This window comes from Rattus norvegicus, chromosome 3 (assembly GCF_021556685.1).
Source record: "Rattus norvegicus strain SHRSP/BbbUtx chromosome 3, alternate assembly SHRSP_T2T, whole genome shotgun sequence".
Taxonomy (NCBI): Eukaryota; Metazoa; Chordata; class Mammalia; order Rodentia; family Muridae; genus Rattus; species Rattus norvegicus.
Window position 1 is genome coordinate 79,452,493 of NC_141536.1, and position 20,545 is coordinate 79,473,037.

At 37.1% G+C, this 20,545-nt stretch overlaps 1 protein-coding gene across 2 annotated transcripts in view; it reads right to left on the reverse strand.

The window, feature by feature from the left end:
• LOC147995581 (uncharacterized) overlaps positions 1–20,545 on the reverse strand; it is an 86,595-nt gene that overhangs the window by 20,922 nt on the left and 45,128 nt on the right. For both annotated transcript variants that reach the window (XM_087655151.1, XM_087655150.1), the window contains exon 3: positions 5,989–6,083. In XM_087655151.1, the coding sequence (XP_087511277.1) occupies positions 5,989–6,083 (95 nt within the window). The remainder of the gene's footprint in view (positions 1–5,988; positions 6,084–20,545) is intronic.

Consider the following 20,545-nt stretch of genomic DNA (forward strand, 5'->3'; position numbering starts at 1 on the left):
AACACCTGGGTCCTGCGCAATTACGACTACAAAGTGTGCGAAGTCTAAGACAAGAGAACGGAGCAGAACACAAACCATAACAGCAGATAGCACATCCCAGATACCCAGGCAAAGGCCACACAGACAGTTCAAAGGCAGAAGGGCAGACCACCAGGATGTGGCCGCCTGCGACCCCACAGTCACAGATTCCAGAGGCCTCCTGGCTCATGGAAACACTGCAAACCCAGCATGGACCCTCTCAGGCCTCTTGTCCACCCGGGACAAGATTGCCAGGACCTAGGCCACCCCAAGGGTCTGCTGGTGGCCTTCTAACAGACCAGACAGTCCCCCAAGACCATCAGAAAGCAGACAACTTCTTATCGCCCTTTCGGAGGCGGCCATGACAGCAAAAAGGAGCGAACTTTTTTTACGACAAATCCCACAATGCACGCGGACTACAACTCCCAGAATGCAACGGGCGGCCCCGATGTTAACCCTGTCATGGCTCCAGGGCTGCCGAGCCCTGTACCCTTCCTCGTCCTGAAACCAAACTGTTGCACCTACTTTCAACCATCATAATCAGAAACTAACTTCGGAATTTTTGACAAACAACTACAGTTACACTATCTCGACCCTTTTCCTTATCATATAAATAAGCTCAGCTTCCCAGAATATTATCCCAGACAGAGTACTTTTTGTTAATCTCCAGAGATGTCAGACAGTCAAATACTCACCATTGCAAGGATACATTTAGGTTTAATTAATTTTTCCTTTAACCTTTATAATTTTATCGACATTTTTCTAAGTTACCACAGCTCAGAGAATTTTTACTCAACAATATTAATTTAAAATACACTTTAAAAATTGCTGGGACTCAAGAGAAAGACCATCCTGTAACTGTTACAATGTTCTACGCCTCTCCATTTAATAAAACAATTTTTTTCAAACACATTGACCTAAAAGCTTCGTGTAACTTCAAGTGAATCTTAGTAAGAAAAATTAATTGTAGACAATATACATTTTCAATTTCAAACTAAAATTTTAGGAAGAAAACATCTTGGGCTAATAACACTTTCCTTTTTTCACAGAAAAACTATCAATAACAACTGCATATAATGCCAATTTTTTTCCTGACTTAAGAATGTCAACAAACAACAAATAAACACTCTTATAACATTTTAAAAATTATACTGAGAATTTATTCTTTCGGGAAACTGCACAATTGCATACTTTAATTCACGAACGAACTCTTTCAAAGACTGTTTCAATTTAATCAAAAATAAGAGTTTTAAATGAATTCCCTTCAAATATTTTGGCCATAATTTCAGTAAAGATTAACAACCCACTTTTAGAGAGTATTTATCATCAACATGACTTTACAAGTTCATAATAGACACACACAATCTGACATGCCCAGACAGGTAACTGACTAAGGGACAAAACAGTTGTTTGGAGTTTGATGTGTGCACTAAAATAACAACTAGCATTCTTCCAAAATACTTGCTGTTTTTCCTAGTCCCTAATATAAAGTCAAATGCACACAATGTCCACTTTTTCCACAGAAGTATTTTGTAATTTGAGAGGGCATTCAAAATATATCATGAATTTTAGATCACAAAACTCTGAAGTCCTAATACACACACACGTAAACGCCCACACCAAAGCCTTCCTATATAGATGTGTCTGTATATTACATAGTACAATTCTTCAAATTCCATTTTAAACGATTCCCTGCCTAATGCTAGTTAGATTATTACTGTTTTACATCTAGTAAGACACCATGAGAAAATTCCTTAACCATCTTTTACTTTTTACTTACTTCAACTTGTACTTTCATAAATAATTATGACAAGTGTTACACTACCTACTAAGATATAAAAATTATAAATATGTGTCTTTACATTTTTAGGTGGTTATGCTATTTCAGAGTCTTCCAATTTTCACTTGGCACTTTAGTTAGCATCTAAACCAGACAAAGTTTCACTTTCCCTCTATTTTAAATAACTATCAAACATAAACAATTGATGTACATTTTACATATTATTCTCTTGCTATTAAATATTTGATTTATAAAAAGGGTTCAGGAACAATGAAGGAATGAAACTAATCTCATATATTTACCCAAGCTTCTAACTTTCCTCTCAGAGTTAGGAAACCATATTTTCTATTAGATCAGTCCTATTTCCTTTTATTTTAAATGTTACAATAAAAATTAAAGTTATTGTATAAAAGAAATTTATATAAGAATTACAATAGAAAAACTTTCTAATTTTTTCTATTTAACATTTTTTGGAAAAGTAATTTAGTATAACAAATCTTGTCTAAGTAATTAAAGTAAGCCTTAAACTATCCATTTGATGTTAATAAAAATATCTTTACAGGAAGAGAACAATTTTATTGTGGGAATGAATTGTTTAACTTCATACTAAGAAATTTACTATTTTCTATCAGTGTTTTTAATTTCTAATTTACTACATGAATTTTAACGTGTGTTTTTTTTGAAACCTAAACTCTCTACTAAATTGTTTTCAAAGTATTTACATCTAGCTGTATTAATATATTTGAATGACCAGATATCTTGTGGACTTTGAGAACAGATACCTACCAATTGCAGATAAGCAAGGAAACATTTCTTTCCTCAAATGTGGAGCTGCATGTGGAGAGCTAAAATATGCAGCCCTGCGTGGTTAAAAGAAATTCTATGTGTAATTTCTGTTACCAGTTCCTCGTTCTAATTTGGAATAATACTTAACAGAATCTTAAACTATCTGTCTAGATACTGTAACTGCATTCTCAGGCTATCTGCTTTTAAACATCTGCTTTCAGTGCATAGAAGTTCTGTCATCCATGCATATAAACCATGCTGATCAAAGTATTAGTAGGAGTAGAATGGGTTGCCAAAATTACAAAATGCTCAAGAATTATTCTATCTATCCTTACGTAATTACCCAAACCTCAAAAGGGGCCACAAGTGAAGTGCAGGTTTTCAGCAGATCAAACCAATCATTTATATTTTTATCCTGACCCTTCAAAACAATCATTTCCTAGTATGTATTTACGAAGCTCTCCTGTAATTTAAGCTTAATTTCTCAAAGTTTAATTCATTTGAATTTCTTGGCCTGCTTCTCAAGCAAGGATCAGTCTTTCGAATTCACCCAAATAGTATTTTTTATTATTGGACCGGTCAACATATTTTATTAACAATAATTTATCTAAAAAAATCCTTTATTTCTGACTTTGCATCATAAATAAGTAGAGCTTTCACTTTAATTTTGTCATGTTTTAAGTACTTTTCAAAGGTTCTTTATAAGAATCTTGTACTGGTAATTTATAATAAAAACCAAGCAAAATGCTTTCTCTCTCTCTCTTTTTCTCCCTCTCTCCCTCTCCCTTTCTTTAACCAACCAACAGTCCTTTTAAAATAAAAATTTCTAGTTAATTACTTTTATTTAACTTAATACTCCTTCCTGTCATTTTTGTGCTTTTTTTTATTTAGGACAAGCAAAGTGGAAGTACTTATTAATTGTTACTCTCTGACTAAAACGCTCCCATGTCAACTAATAAAGAGAGAATAGAAAATGTTTCCTTGCCTAAAGAAGAAAAGTTTGAACGTTAAAAAAAATCTCAAAAAAGAAAGGAGAGAGAGAGAGAGAGAGAGAGAGAGAGAGAGAGAGAGAGAGAGAGAGAGAGAGAAAAGAAAATTCCATGTTTTTTAAGGAGGTAAAATGTGTGATATTTTCCTACAGTGGAAAAAAAAAAAAAAAACCTCTAAGTAAATGGTCCTTCCTGCCCTGTGATAAATTATAACTGGACAAAGGATATTTGAATTACCGAGTATTAATGTCAGACAGCAAAGGTTGCAAATAATTTAATCAATACTAGACACTTTTTAAAAAAATCATATTTAAAAATTTTGTCAAAAGCTATCACAAATTTGTAGTTTCTTACAGCTGCAGTTCTGTATTTTATTGTGCCATTAAAACATGTTTGGGGGAGAGAGGGTCTTATTTATGACTCCAGTTTTAAAATCCTCTTTTGATATTTTATCATTAATTAACCTTATCTGTCGTCACAAGTTTTCTAATAAATAACAATGTCTGTCTGTTTGAAACATAATATTTATAACTTAAACTTCAGATAAAAATGAACTAATAAAAAAAAAAACCCTCTAAAGCCTAAAATGTCAAACTTTTCAATGTCTTTCTAGCTCTACATCGATTTATTCAAAATGAAATCTTCAGAACGCCACACTCTCTATGGCTGATAGATTAAATATTGTTTATGACTTCGTCTGGATTTTAGCAAACAAGCTTACTGCTTCTCCCGCCTCTCTCAGCTTGTAATTTTTTCCCTGATTCATATCAGTCACTAACTCATCTGCCTTCTGTGCAAGAAAAAACTTTCTGTTCAGAAAACTTTCAAATTCCTCCCGTCTCCTTCATTTCCAGGATGCACCTGCTATTTCAAATTCTAGAGAGGGGGGCATAGCCATTCTCCTGGTGTTTTTTTCCCTTCAAATGATGCTGCCAGGACTTGCTTTCTCCCTCTTCCCTCGGTACAACAGTGCCCCACACCATTCAGCATCTTCCTCTTTCTTTTTACAAATAGAACAGCAAGATTTGCTTAACAATTCTCTTCCCAAAACTTGATGGCATAGTCTCTTTTGGTTTGGGGGTTCAGATGTAGAATATAGGCTGGCTAAGATTCTTTCTCCCTACTCTGAACATAACCAATTTCCAGACCAGACCCTGGCAATTTCTTATTCAGCGTCTCTGCATTTGAGGGTTCTCATACAGATGAATACATGAGGTTGGAGAGAACAGGAGGGTAGGACCTCAGGAAAGCATGCCAGCCACAGCCTTGACCCTGCCTGCCACTGAAGGTATCTTGCTCAGCACTGACTTAGATGTTTCAAGAGCAATCTAGAACATGCAAATTCTACACCATATAGATGAACATGGGAAAAATGCTGCTCATATATGTCGCTCTTAGATAACTTTCCCAATGGATGCGATCGATCTTTATGAAATAATTTTGCATGTGCACAGCAAAGTCTCTTTCAAGAGTAGATGAGTTGGCCATGGGCAGGCTCAACCAAGGCCTCTAGCTGAAGCGGTGGAACTGCAAAGTCTCTGCACTCAAAACACACACTTAGGAGCGCTGCTGCTCCTGTTGCCCAGTAGCATGCTCGAGCGAGGCTGAAGGTAAACATTTAGCAACACTGTGTCTCGATTTTTTTCTGACTTGATTCCATCACTCAGGACAACCGGCAGACCCTTGAATAAGAGCAACCACCGAAAGCACAATCCAAAGTTAAACAGAGAACAGCTAAGCTGGGGTAGCATTGATTTTTCAGCTCTGTCCATTTTCCCCAGCCATCCTTCTTACAATGGAAGTAGGCTTTGTCCTTGTACAAGGCTGAGGGATACAATATGGAGAGCTTCCAGTATTCCCAAACTTTTACAAAGTGCCAACCATCGACTAGTAAGACATTGGTGCAATATTATTTTTGATTTTAAAAATACCAAATTAAAATCCTCTTTAAAATTTTTTTCAGACATAGTAGGTACACATTTTTTTTTCTTTTGCCAAGGATAAGACATAAGTAGGTTCAGAGCCACAAAAACCTCTTTGCTTCTTCCTCAACACTACCAGCTTCTTCTCTAGGAAACCAGGCAAACTAGGCAGGCAGACTAGCACATTGGTCCTCATTCAGGAACCCAATACCTTTGTAAGTGGGGGAAACAGGCACAGTAGGGAGCCTTTCAATCTGCAGAAAGACAGCCCAGCCCAGGCCAGTGTAATTGTAAAAGGAATTCTAACCCTCTGAATAGATCCTGCTCAGGCCTCTGCTTCGGACTCCACACCACATTAATCTGACTCATTAATTCTTATCGAGGCAATCCGCGATTTAAAATAAAGTACTAAGCCCACACTTAGTTAAGAGCAATTGCTTAAAGAGCCAAGCCAAACCTGTCCTAAACAACAACAGATTAACACACTACTTACCAGGTCCAGCCCCAGTTGCCAATCTTCATTTGCTTCATCCAGCAGAACTGCCAAATTCTCTCCCAGACTTCCTTTCCATGTAAGAAGTGAAGTTCCTAGAAACAATCGGTTTCTCTTATTAACTTTCAAGCATAAACTAAAAATTCAACCTAAAATCTTGAAGCAAAACTTAGATAATTCCCCCATGTCCCCCTGAAATCTCTCTTTTAATAATTTTGGCAAAACCACCTTCTCTACTTTCTTAGCTAGACATCACTCAAAGAGGAAGGATCCATCCCTCTATCCCCTCCCCACACCCTCCCTCCCTTCCTTCCTTCCTTCCTTCCTTCCTTCCTTCCTTCCTTCCTTCCTTCCTTCCTTCCTTCCTTCCTAAGATCCTCTGTTAGCATACCCCCCAGCTTCCCTGGTTCCACTGTACTGCAATCCTGGCCAATTTTCACGAAGCTTCTATCCTCATAAAAATGTAAAATGTAAAATGAGGGGGTTGCACCGGACAAGCTCCAAAGCCCCATTTAGCTCAAACATTCTATAAGTGGCCGTGATGATCCAGAGAAACTGGACTATTTCCACAGAAGCACCCACATTTGGACGTTGTTCTATATGTGTTCCTGCCTTCATGCTGCCTTCCCTCCCCCTCCCAAACTGTGATGGTTTAGCAAAAGGCTTCACTGAAAATTTAGTTTCTGATTAATTCTACAGAGCCCAGACCTATGGCATCTCCACCTATACGTGTACAGATCCTATAAATGTTCCCAGAGAGCACATTGGGTCAGTTTTGCTAATTGCCCTTTATCAACCAAAATTAACCTTCTAGGACATAATCCTGTCCCCCATCCATGACACTATGTATATAATAATTTCTCCCTTACACATTATTTAACTTTCACAATGCTAAAAACAAAACATGCAGTTGATAAACATTGCGCTTCTGAGAAAATTTTGCTGGATCATAATTTATTATCCACTTTCTTTGCACTGAGCTCTGTTTTGCTCCCCCCTCCCCCCCCAATCTAATTCATTTCTTCCTCCAAGAAACCATCCAGCATCACTGTGAAGATAACTTCATTCTTTCCTTGAAGACCAAAGTGTTTGATGACATGGCAGGGTATGTGATTTAACAGGGGTCGATCAATTTGCCCAAGAAGACAGTGACATTAGTAATTAGTGGCAAATGTAAAATTAGAGCCTAGAAGTAACGCAGCTCTTCTATGAAAAGCACCATTTATTAACACCACCACAGCTCTGGAGATGGGCTTGAATTTAAAATTGTAAAAACATCCCCTATCTTGGGTTTCCTGGTCCAGGGCTTTTATCTACAGAACCTACCCTTCTTTTGCTAAGAGGAATCGAGGACACAATGCCCTCCTTCTCTTTCTGTAGACCCAGCAGGGCTTTGCTGGTCAGCAGTTTGGGAAGAGGGAGATTACCATCTCCCTGTTGAGGACAAGTTTAACCTCTTTCAGATGGTCGTTCTGAGTTGGTGAAATAGTTTCTTATCAAATATAAGCTACTTAGAAGTAAGCTCGTTTTATATTTATTAGCTGAAAAAAGTAAACAGGTGTCCAGAAAATGACATCTTCTTCCCTATGGAAGTGGAATCAAGGCTTTGAAGGCTACCCACCTGCCTCGGGTTTATGCAGGCAACCTCACTCAGCTTTATCTCCCAGCCCAGCCTTAGGCATACCAAACCTATGCTGTACCATTGAGATGCATACCCAGTCCTAATGGTTTCATTTTGTAAGTTTGGGCAGCATCATGTTATAGCAAGGATTCAAGAACATTGAATATGGACTCTGCACCTGAATATCGCCCCAAAATAACTCTTCACTTTTGGAGGTGTTTTTCTTTCTGAGTCTTCATAGTGCTCTCTCTCTCTCTCACACACACACACACACACACACACACACACACACACACACACTTTCTGACACAACTCTATGACTTAGAACATAGCTACTACAGTAATAACTATTCAAAACACAGAAGAGGCACTTAAAAAAAAAAAACCACATCACTCTAGTAATTCAAAAGATGCTGCGAGCCAAATCATCTCAGGACTTTCTCTTTCACAGTTCATGTGACCACATTTATTCCATGATACCTTGGCTCCTTCCCCTCCCTCCTCCCCTTCTTTATTTCCTGCTTTCTTTCTTTTGAGGTAGGGTCTTGCTCTGTAGCCCAGGCTGGCTTCAAACTCATGGTGATGCCCCTATCTCAGCCTCAGGAGTGCTACAATTACAGGAGTGCCACCACAGCTGAGTTGGCTACTCTAATTCCCATCTACGGTTCCCATCTGTGAATCTAAGATCCTCAAATAGTGTGGGATTGGAACCCCAAATTCTTGCAGCCTTTAACTCAGTAAAGATAAATGATTCTTATTTTTTTATGGTTTTGTTTTGTTTCTTTTTCATCTGAGTCATTATGCTTTTCTTACAAATTTACTTCTATAATTGAAAAATGGAATAAAAATAAAATAGTCATTTTTTTACACACAGGATTTCCATTACATGAACTTATAAGTTACTAGTCTCCTAAGAACTAAAGTCTTGCTCTTGAGTCCAGAGAAACTTTAAATCTAAGCATTATCTAGTCCATGCATATAACATGTCAACCTGATAAGATGTGATAGGTACATGTAGTATTTTTAATATTAAAATAGCATATCCCAAGATTTTTAATTTTTCACTACTTATTTTTGAATGAAGTAGGAACGGTATAATAAGCTCTCAGGCATACGTCATCTCTACTTAATAATTACCATTTTTGCATATTTGCCCCATTGTTTTTTTTTTAACTAAAACACTCTAAAGGAAATTACAGATATCACATTTTCTTCACAATTTTTACTTTGCATATGGTACAAAATAAGAATCTTTTTCTACATAACCGCAATTCTATCATTATACCTACTAAATTAACAATAATTCTCTAATCCCAGGGACACATCCCAGTATTTCTTCTCAGAATTTGAGCTCCACAGTAACGCTTATATGTTCTGTTGTTAGTGAAGGACCCAGAAACCAGCTCTAAGGTGAGGTTCTAGCTCATTCTGCTAGCTATCAGAACCTTTAAGGCTCGGCACTGAGCAGATGCCCTGCCACCCAGCACATCAGCCAGCCACACATTTATCTCAACTGTCCTTAAACACAGATGAGAAATAGACAAAGGAAACTGCCATCTCAGGTAGATGGTGTCTTTAAATAACTACTGTTCACAAAGGAGCAAAGGGCAAAAAAGGGGGACCACAGAACCTAAACACAGTCACAAGGGTTATCAGGGCTTGTCTCCCTGATATTTCAGTACCTGTCTATGTGATCAAATTATACAACATAAAAAAGATGGTATACAGAGTCAAATTCAATGAATCTCGGATTTGTTTTAAGTTCCCATCACCTTTAATCCTTTAAGTGATTCCTAAAATATGGTGTTCTTGTAACCCACAGTGATAAAATGCCTGCGTTATTTCAAAGTTGAATGCAGGGTGGGTAGGATTAGAGATTGACCAACTATGAAGTTTAAATAGTGTTCCAAACAACACACCAACGTACCTAGATTTATGTATTCAAAAATAAATATATAGCAATGCTTATGTTGCTAAAAATAGTTTATCTACAAAAAAGAATATATAGAGTCAAATTGAACTACCCTCAAAGTGACATGAGGAATTTAACTAGAATTCAAAGACAGTTATCAGTATTTTCTTTGAGTCACAAAGAATAGTCCAGAAAAAAAAATAAAGAGCTAAGTTCAACACTGGCTACTTTCCTGAATAAAACCTGAAGGAAGGACAATGACAAATAAGCCAAGAGTGAAAAAGACCATCAGGGATTTGAGATCCCTGATGATCTAAAATATAAGAAGTCCACCTTGATCATGACATTGGCTAAAGTGCCTCCTGACAGGCAAGTACATGGACAGATGGGCTCTGCATACATCCCTGATGCAGCCTGCCATCACTCAGTAACAGCCACAACACACACACACACACACACACACACACACACACACACACACACACACACACACAGAGGGAGGATTTTTAAGGAACCTCTAAAGATGACATCCCCAGTCTGAGCTGCTCTGTAGTCCCATCCTTTGCTAGCATCATTTATTCATCTAATAATCATTCACTTGTGATCTCTACATGCAGTAGATCTATTGGTCCTAAAGTGAGAAAAGTCTTCAGAGAGCATTTAACTCAATTCATGTCTTCTATCAATGAAGACAAGAAGAGAGGTGAAGTGACTTACTAAAGTCGCATGGAGTTTTAGATTCTCTTTTAAAATATTCAGCAAAGAACTCAAAGGAGGAAATTGCCAAAGTATAAACCAGGAGCGAGAAAGAATAACTATCCAAATGAAAAGAGGCAGAATTGTACCTCTATTTTCCAAGGCAGGATCTTGTGTAACCCAGGTTGACCTCAGGCTCCCCATGTAGTAAGCTGAAGATGATCTTGAAATTCTGGTCTAGGGGTTGGGGATTTAGCTCAGTGGTAGAGTGCTTGCCTAGCAAGCGCAAGGCCCTGGGTTCCATCCCCAGCTCCGAAAAAAAAAAAAGAAAGAAAGAAAGAAAGAAAAAAAAAGAAAAGAAAAAAGAAGAAATCCTGGTCTATGTGCCTTTACCTCCAAAGGGCTGAGGCTACATGTGCACATCATTATACCTGCTTTATGTGGTGCTGGGAGTCAAACCTAGAGCTTCAGGCTAGCCAGGCAAGCACTCTACAAACTGACCTACACCCCTAACCCAAGAAGAACTTTTGGACAATTTTTCAGCAAAGGAAGTGAATGTAGAAATTTGTCCCTATCACCAAGTACACTCCCCGGTCTTCCTCACACACTGATATGCAATAGCAAGCTACCTTCCAGTGTCCTGACTAACCCAGCTGTCTCAGAGCAGAGGGGCAGGAATGGAGAGAGCAGGGCACTGCCGGTAGGAGATAAAAGTTGGTCAGTACATAATCCAAACCGAACCGAATCAAACCAAACAAAAACAAACAAACAGACAAGAAAACCCTTAATCAACTCTGAACTAAAGCTTTTCTACTGGGATCTGTAACTCATTGCAACCGCTGGAGAGTATCTTTAGGCCAGAGCTGAGAAAGGCTGAGCAGAGAATAAATCAATGAAAGGATTGAAGAGAAGGAAGTTAGAGAAGTGGATTATTTTCTTTTCCCTCCTCCTCCTCCTCCTCCTCCTCCTCCTCCTCCTCCTCCTCCTCCTCCTCTTCCTCCTCCTCCTCCTCTTCCTCCTCCTCCTCCTCTTCCTCCTCCTCCTCCTCCTCTTCCTCCTCCTCCTCCTCTTCCTCTTCCTCCTCCTCCTCATCCTTTTTCCATCTCTCCATCCTCCTCTCTTCCTCCTCCTCCTTTTCCCCTCCTTATTCAGGACGTTACTCCAGGATTAACTCTGCCGGTCTCTCCTTTTCCTCTTTTTAGATCCAAAAGAGCCTCTCTGGAGCCCATCAGCATGAACGGTGCTCAGGATAAGTTAGAAGATACCTTCAGGAATTTTGAGGCAAATGTTGGGAAGACCCCTCGCTAACTTGAATCTAGCTATCCTAAGAAGGGGTACCCAAGAGCCCTAACTTCCTGCCCAAATTGCATTTGCTCAGAAAAACTTGCAGATTCTTTTTAAATTCTGCCTAAAATGTTACCACCAATTTTCTGGTGACACCAAAGTTTAAACTCCTTGTGAGTCTAAGTCATACACTCAAACAACCAACAGCTCCAACGTCGTAAGACAAAATTACTTTAAAAAGAGAGCGAGATAAAAGATAAGACGTTTAAGGTCATTAGAAAGACACAGCAACTTGGTGGTCTGTCCTGGATTACATGAGATTGCCTCAAAATTAAATAGAACTCCTTTTAAAGCCATTTAAGAAGAGATGAGGTGTTGATGAAGGCAGTACGATCTCAGCCACCTCAATCCTTCATTTTTTCACCCTTTCATCACATAGTCACACAGTTAGGCTCTTGGAAGGTGGTGAACTTTCTAGGTACTCAGAAGTTGAGGGCATTGTTAGTCATTAAGATTAGGGTGACTCTCAGGTACCTAAAGGTACTTTATCTTGTCATGCTCTGAAGTCCCTTCCAGGGACAATGTCATTGAGAAGCCAGCCACACAAGACGCAAATCAAGATGAGAAGAGTTAACCTGGATCGTAGAGAATGCTCCACTTGCACAGAGACGACAACAGCACCAGAGGCTTGAGCTAACACCCACCAGCAGCCCAAAAGACAGGCTGTCCAAGCTATGAGAAGTCCTAAGCACCATCTCGTTCAATGTTAACATTTTGCAAATATGAGTGCTGGGGTCCAGAGAGGACCTACATCATTAGACAAAAGAGCAGAAGATTCAGCCTTCCCTTCTAGCTTATTTACCTATGGACTGCAATGCTACCTTTCCAAAATGGTTACCCACATGTCACTTCACATGGAGGATAACTAATTGTCTGGGGGAGAGTAGATAGAATACTGATACTGTGTTCTAAATAAAAAGAGTTAAACCAAGAGCCACTGCCTCACCCAGAGGCAAAGTTATGTCTCCTGGAGTTGGATATTCTCCCAGCTGATGTAAAAACAGTGCATATAACCATGACCATGTTGGGTTGAAGAAAAGACTCCATCAGAAAGGAACGGCTAGCTCTGTTGACAAATGCAGAGCCTCTGCACTGTCAAGTCTTTGAGTGATTTTTCTTTAGTATCTCAATAAACAAGAAAAAAAAAACAAAAAAAAAAAAGAAATTGGTGATCAAAGTAAATATAAATGGTTACTTTGAAAACCACGATTCCAATAGTGTAGCCCCCTTCCTAACAGTTAAGAAGAATGGAGACCATACTGATTTATACATTTCTTTCCAGACCAAGTTTTTAAGATGTCTGGAAGTCCATTCTTAGATGTTTTCTACTTGATCATGTAATACAGAACGGAAGCTGCAGTCACTAGTAATGGGGTGACAGCTAAAGTGCAGGGAGCCTGACGCTAAGACAGCATATCTCCAATGTAGTGAGGAGACCTCACCAGGTAAGTTCAATCAATCCACAAAAGAGACAACCAATGCTTTAAATACTTATCACTAGAAAGGTCTAGGCTAACCCACCATCAACTGCGTTGGTTACAGCCATTCAATACACGTGAATGTTAGAATCAGAGGAAAACCAACAAATACCAAGTGCAAACAAAGACATAATAATAGCTTTGTGAAGATCCATTCTAAGACGATGCAACCTCTTGCTATTGTCAGGAAAAAGAATACAGAGTGGCCACACTTTAATTACCAAGCCTCTGCAGGACCCAATCAGAATTATTTGACCCAGATCATTGGAAGACAGAAAACAGTGATAACTATCACACACACACACACACACACACACACACACACACACACACACACACACACACACACATTATGTTTTGCCTATGGGTCTGTTTCAATGCAAAGGGACCCCATTGTAAAGAGTTGGCTTTTTTGTTTGTTTGTTCTTCTTTCCATATTGTCTAGCTAGAGAGGAATAAAAATGCTTTCCAGAGAGGCCTACCTTGGGTAAGTGAACTTTCACATCTGTCAGCCAGAAGAAAAAAAATTTATAAAGACAGAAGGGATCATGTTTGGTCACTTAACTGCTTTGTCCTAATGACAGACAAACCTAGAATCGCAGTAAAGTTGTGTTTCAAGAGCACCACCAGTCAGTGCAAGGAACATTTTGAATTTGCACTTCATCCATCAATTCAGTGATGCTTTAGACTGAACAGTCAAATGACACTGTGAAGTCCTCATACTTGACTGGGAATTACTTAGACGGGTTTCTCAAATTTGGAAAACACTATTTTTTTGTTTGGTTATAGAGTTTTGTTTTTGATTTGTAGCCCAGGCTGGTCTCCAACTGATCATCTTGCCTTGGTCTCTTAAGTGGTTGGATTTCAGGCAGACACCACCATGCTCAGTTAAAAATAATTTCCTTTTTAAATTTAAGCACAACTGACAATAATGTCAATATTTATGGTGGACATTATGATTCTGTGCTACTGCTAAGCTTTTAAAGAGAGGCTAGGGATAGCTAGATCAGAAGTATAATGTCCCATCGCAGTGGGACATTTAGCAACAGAAATTATTAGAGTAAACATAGCAAACCCTAAGTATAGGAAACCATGTTGGGTTCTAAATATTTTGGCTGTTTTTATGATGCTGGTTTTCAAAGAAAAAGTATATTTATTTTTATTAAAATTTTTAGCATGCAGAATATGGGTTTTATTATGGAATTTTCATGATATGCATCATGTTTTGTTGATGAGACGGTCTAGAAGGCTACCAGAGCCCTGTGGGCCAGCATTCACCCAGCCAAAGCCACACAGGGTATTTGTAAAAAGCCCAAAGTCTGTGGTCTTCCTGTCCATTTTTACATTTACATCTGATAAAAATCCTTTGGGATTGCTGACTATTTTCTGTCTACAAGTGTGAGCAAAAACTCATCTGAACGCCTGGCAAATCCTGAGAAGTGGAAGTGCTGCTGAGAGCTGACCAGCATTAATGAGAGGGGAAAGCATCAAGACCAGAGGCTCAAACGTGTGGGGCACAGGGGTGTTTATCTTTATTTTTTATTTTGTTTTAAGTAATAGCTGGTGAGTAAAAAAGATAGAGTTGGGCGTTGCCAAGAAAGAATAACAACAAAGTCACCAGGGATGCTTAAATTAACTGATTTATTCTGAGTGGGTCATAAATAGAAAGCTCTTCAGCAAAGTGGGAAATAGCCCTAAAAACAAGTCACAGGGAGCCAACAGAAAAAAAAAATCTTTGTAAGGGGAAATTAAGTTTCATAAAGATGTAGGTAAGTTTCTCTAGTAATTAAAATGGTCATTACTTAGTGATATTTATTTTATTTGGTATGATATAAAACATGCTAAGCTATAACTTTCAGTTTCTTGTGTATATATTTTGTAAAAAAAAGTCACAAAGGCAAAAATTTATAGACAACTACTGAGAGTTTAAAAAAATCAAATCGCTACTTATATTAAAAGTAAAAAAAATTTTCCAGTGCATTTGAATTCTTTCTAGGAGTAATATTAAGACATTAAGAGATTCATAATATTATTCAAATTCAAATCATTAAAAAGATCTATTTCGGTGATCAAGACTTTAAAGCTCAGCATTAGACAAGAATTCTTCGATCAGGACCGAGAGAAAATGTCATCTTAAATACTTGAAGATCTACTTTATGAACAACTACAAGTTTAAGCTTTCATTGATAAAACCATACTACATAAACAGAGCAAAGGGCAGATTTTATTTTAATATTAGGAAGTTTTTGACAATTAACTAAAAATTACATGGTCACTGATCTAACATCATCTTTTACAGAATATTTTTAATATCCAGTGAATGTCTAATAGTAAGCTGTAATAAAATAGTAAACTGCCATTTTAATACCTGTCTATTGCACTTTTAAACAAATTAGCTCAATCCTATTTTTGCCAAATCAAGTAACTTTTATTTTTAACTCATAAACATTTTTGCATCTAAAATGGATGTTTTAAAATATTTATTTTTAATGTACTTTATTGTATACATGTTCAGAAATTATTTTCTTAAGTATAGTTTGCTGTAGTTATTATTATTATTTTTTTAATTAAAGGGTGCCTGTGGAGAGCACCCCACAAGGTAGGTGACAAACCCGGGAGACAGTGGGGTTCACTCTGCCACTGCTTTAATGTCAGCATAGTACTGTGTCTATTATCAGTGTGGAAGTAGTCATCATGCCTTCTCAGTGTCAGCTTGTCTGGGTGAGGTTTTGGCAACACACAGGGCTCTGCTGCTTGTACATGCCTAACAATCGGATGTTGTGAACGTCAGGTAGAGACGAGTCATAGCCCCTTGTGTCTCCTTCTAAAACCAAGCTGACCCTCCTTTATTCTCAAATTTGTGAGATTAATTAAGAAAAGCAAATGCACCTGCTTATAGATTGGGAGATTTAAAAACTGTATTAAAATGCCCTTTGGTTTGTTTCTTTCTGTAATACTTTCTCCTTATCTAATACTCTTTTATTGAGAAAGAAAAAAGAAAAAGGAAAAGGAAAAGAAAATGAAAAACAACTCCTTCTGATGTATAACATTTATTCTATATAAAAATAATTAGTGTAGTAGGATAAGACCACGAACTATGTTTAATTACATTTTGAATTAAAATTGTAACTGGCTGTAGCTGTTTCATTCCAATCTAGGACTTGACAAAATGGAAAGTTTGTACAGAATATGATTGTTTTTCTTTGAAAGTATTATTTAAGATGCTATAGGCTTAAGAAAGATTTTTTTAAAATTCCTTTTCTTAAAATCATTGTTTTAGAAAAGCAAAACCAAACCTCTTGAATATGCTACTTGGTTTCAGTCTCCTCCTACCCCTGGTTCATTTATTTAGATGGACAAGCAAAGATGCAGTATTTGTTTTTTTTTTAGTATAGATTTTCAAACCAATAAATTAGTATGTGGCAGAGCCTCAGTCTATAGTTGGGGTTTAGGATTTAGAAACGAATTCCTAAACAGATATTTCCTGGTCCAAGGAGAAGACACAGACGTCTGAGGAATCAAAGAGCAAATCACCTCAGTGTCTGGTATTGAAAGTAAAATCTTTGCTATTTTGCATTGCAGATCTGAAAGGAGCTTAACTAAGATGATTGAAAGTTGTAATGTTTATTGAGGATTGCTTTTAGATTTTAGAAAATGCTCTTATATAGTATCTCTACTTCCTTTCTGTCTTGCAAACAGATTCAAATGTACAATTTTAAAATCTGATATTTTTTTATTTCAAAGAAAATCTTAAACAGCAAATCCCCTATTCATAATTTTTCTCCTTCATGGAAATAAAATTTTTAACTAATGAAATTGACATTTCTTTTGATACTGTAAATGCCAGTATTTGATCAAATATCAATAATTTAAATTGTTCTCAGAATAAGAGTTTTCAAATGTTTAAATAGTGGTATTCCTTAGTACAAATATCAAGGAATTAAAAAAATTTCTTTTCAAAAAATTTTTTTCACTGTATTGAGAAATTATCAGTAATTTATTGAGTAATTAAAAAAAAGCATCACAGGATAAGTGTTAAAATGTTTGATTGTTTTTTCTTTTTTTTTTTTTTTTTTTTTTTTTTTTTGGTTCTTTTTTTCGGAGCTGGGGACCGAACCCAGGGCCTTGTGCTTCCTAGATAAGCGCTCTACCACTGAGCTAAATCCCCAGCCCCTGTTTTTTCTTTTTTTAAAAACATTTTTCTGAATTGCAGACCCAGATCTGTAACCAACTGGCCTTCATCAAAATACTCCTAGTTTGTAACAATTTAAGCAGGATAACCTGCAGGATAACCTAATCATTATAAAATGTTGTTCTCTGCCTCCTTTAAATAAAATAGAAAAGGTTCATATAAACGAGGTATTTTATATGCTTACAATAGGTTCTACATCAGGGTTTTTTCCCTTTAAAAACATTTAAATATATCGTCTTCTCCTGAACTATAAATCAGTTGCCAGATTGTATTCGATAATGAAAGCTTTTGTTTCAGTTTATTCTAGAATTGTCTAGTTTTACGTTAATTCTTAAAAGACGATGAAAACTTTCATATTTTTCAACTTCATATGTTTTTATGTGTTAAGCTGTTAAGTGTTTCCTCACAGGACAATTAGCTTAACATCTAGCACTAAGGCAGACTGTTGTCATGGCCTCCTCAGGTTAAGCTTACAGCATGTAAGGATGCCATTGGAAAACATGGTTTTTAAATATTGCAAAATTGTAAGTAATGTTCTGAAAAATTAAATGTGCAGAGAGTTTATTTTTTGGTCTTCTTTTTTAGTCTTTATGTCAGTCTAACTCCATAAAGTTTCAGATTTTCAGGACCAGGTAATAGCAAATAGTCTGATATTTGAAGGCAATGTTTTAATAGCTTTGTTTGTAGAGAAATTCGCCTTTCAGTTTTGTACCTGAAGCTTCCTTTTAAGCAGTGTTACAATGAACATGAGTCTGTTGAATGTATCGAACCAGTCTACGTTAACTTACAGTCCAGGTAAATACTAAGCCTCCTTGACATATTCCCGCAGCTAGTCTTCTTTTAAATACTATACTTCTAATTTCCCAATAGAACATAGGATAGGTTTCAGCAGTTAAAAGTTCTGTGATGAATGCCCTTCAAATTTTTGCTGTAATTTTAATATTACAGCAAATATTAAAATATTGCTGGTCTATTTAATTGACCATCAATCTACCTGATTTTTTTTACCTTGAAGTTTGCAATCCAAATCTTATGTGACTATTTACTCTAAAAAAATCAAAAAATGTATATCATAATGTTTTTAAGAAAATGGGTTCTCAAAAATATTTTTAAAAGGTCCTCTAGCTTGAGCTCAGAATTGATGCAATTACTTCCTGTTTTTAAAACTTTATAAGTTCATAGCTTGACTGTTCCTTTGAGACCTGTCAGCAGCTACCTTACTGTAAACTAGATAGGCAGGGAATAATTCCTTCTTTTGTTGGATTTATAGAATATAGACACACGTGATCTGCACCACAGCACATCGGTATACAGGTAGCTTAATGGGTCTTTTTTCTTGTTGGTTAAGTCTTGTCATCTCATCTGAAAAAGAAACAGCCTTAGAAGGTTAATCTTCAAGAAAAAAAAAAGGGAGGGACGGAGCCACTACCAACACACCTGTATATCCCTTTCCAGAGCAAATTCATATTTTTTTAAAGAAGATTGATTTTTCAAGACTTTTTAAAAAAATTATACACACTTCATGGATGTTGAATGAAGAAGGAAAAGAAAATGAAGAAGAGGAAGAGGAGGAGAAGGCAAGAGGAGGAGGAGGCAGAAATTTTCACAAAAGTTTTCCCTAGCTCAAATCTTCTGATTGTCTCCCAAATCTCAGCAAAGTGCATTGATCTCGAGAATTGGTCAGTGAAGACAAACAATCCAGATAGTTCTGACTCTTCGGAATTTTCTTTTAAAATGAGATTCCCCCCCCTTTGAATTATCCAAATAACTGCTTCCCCTCTTCAGTTCAATTTGCATGTCTAGACAGATAACTAGGCTGAAGCAGGCTGGGGAGTCCGGGGCTCTGGAAACTGCAGGATTCTGAACTGTCATTCTTGCTGCTTCCCACTGACAACCACGGTGCATCCAGGAGTCTCAGAACCTCGTGGGATTTTAGACAGCCATAATCCAGAAGTGCACACACAAGGGCTAAGTTTACCAGGATTTTATGTTCTCTCTTTCTGAAGTCCATTACAGATCTTCCTTTCACGTACAGGAAAAATGAAAGCTGTTACCCCTGTGTCCCCCCAGTACTTGTGAGCGTACACACACACACACACACACACACACACGTATATTTTAACCTCCATTTTACAAAAACAAAAAGCAAAACATCAGGGCACCCCTGTTTTGTTAATGACAATGTTGAATTACTTTTCCAAGTAGTTTTTTTTTTCCAAAAGAAACTGGACACAGAGTGGTTAAATTTGTTAGATGTAAGATTTGTTCAATGACATAAATCTTAAAATTTTAATGATAATTTCACAAGACAGATCTATATATCTCTACCTATTTCTCTCTCTCTCTCTCTCTCTCTCTCTCTCTCTCTCTGTGTGTGTGTGTGTGTGTGTGTGTGTGTGTGTGTGCACCTGGCTATATGTAATTTACCTTCTTTAAAAATCATGTCATTTGAGAAATATAAAAGAAAAAAGCCTAAAGCCTTATTTATAATCCTCCCAAGTGCTGGGGGTAGACTGGAGAGAAGTTGAGATATGCTTGACTTAGCGTCTCTGACGTTCACTGCTTCAACAGTTACAGTTGGTATCTCCGTAAGGAAAGACTTGCATGGAATCCTTCACTCTTGTGCCATTTAAATTGATTATATTCATCATTCCTCCAGATTAAAATCTGGAAAGTATAGTTTTAGTCACTTGGTTAAAAATGTAAAAACAAGTTGAATTTTATAAATCAGCTGGGCTTAACATATTACTTGATAAACATTGTTTTTCTTTTTATTGTTACATTGTTGATGTTGTTGTTGTTGTTGTTGTTGAGGGCCATGCAGTGACTACTGGGAAATGTACCCTTTGGCATCACAAAAGGACCTTGTTCACCATTAATCAAATTGAACAGACAAAAAGAAAAAAAGGCTCAAAAGGTTTTTGTTTTGAACCATGGAGACTATAGACTCTATTCCAGCGCTGAAGTACTCAGGAAGGCCTCTTCTTCAGTCATTGGTTAGGGCTCACCTGGAAGCATTCTGATAACGCCCCACAAAAACCAAATCAGAAGCAAACTAAAACCAAGACTAAAAATAAATGGAGGCATTATTTTCTTCCTCTCTCATGCGACGATCCCTTGTCATACTTAACTTTCTTTCGAAAGTATATTTACAGTGGCTTGCAACCTTCTTAATGCTAAGACCCTTTAGTACAGCTCCTCATGTTGTGGTGACCCCCAATCATACGATTATTTCATTGCTACTTCATAACTGTAACTTTGCTTCTGTTATGAACCATAATGTAAATATCTTATATGCAGGATATCTGAAATGC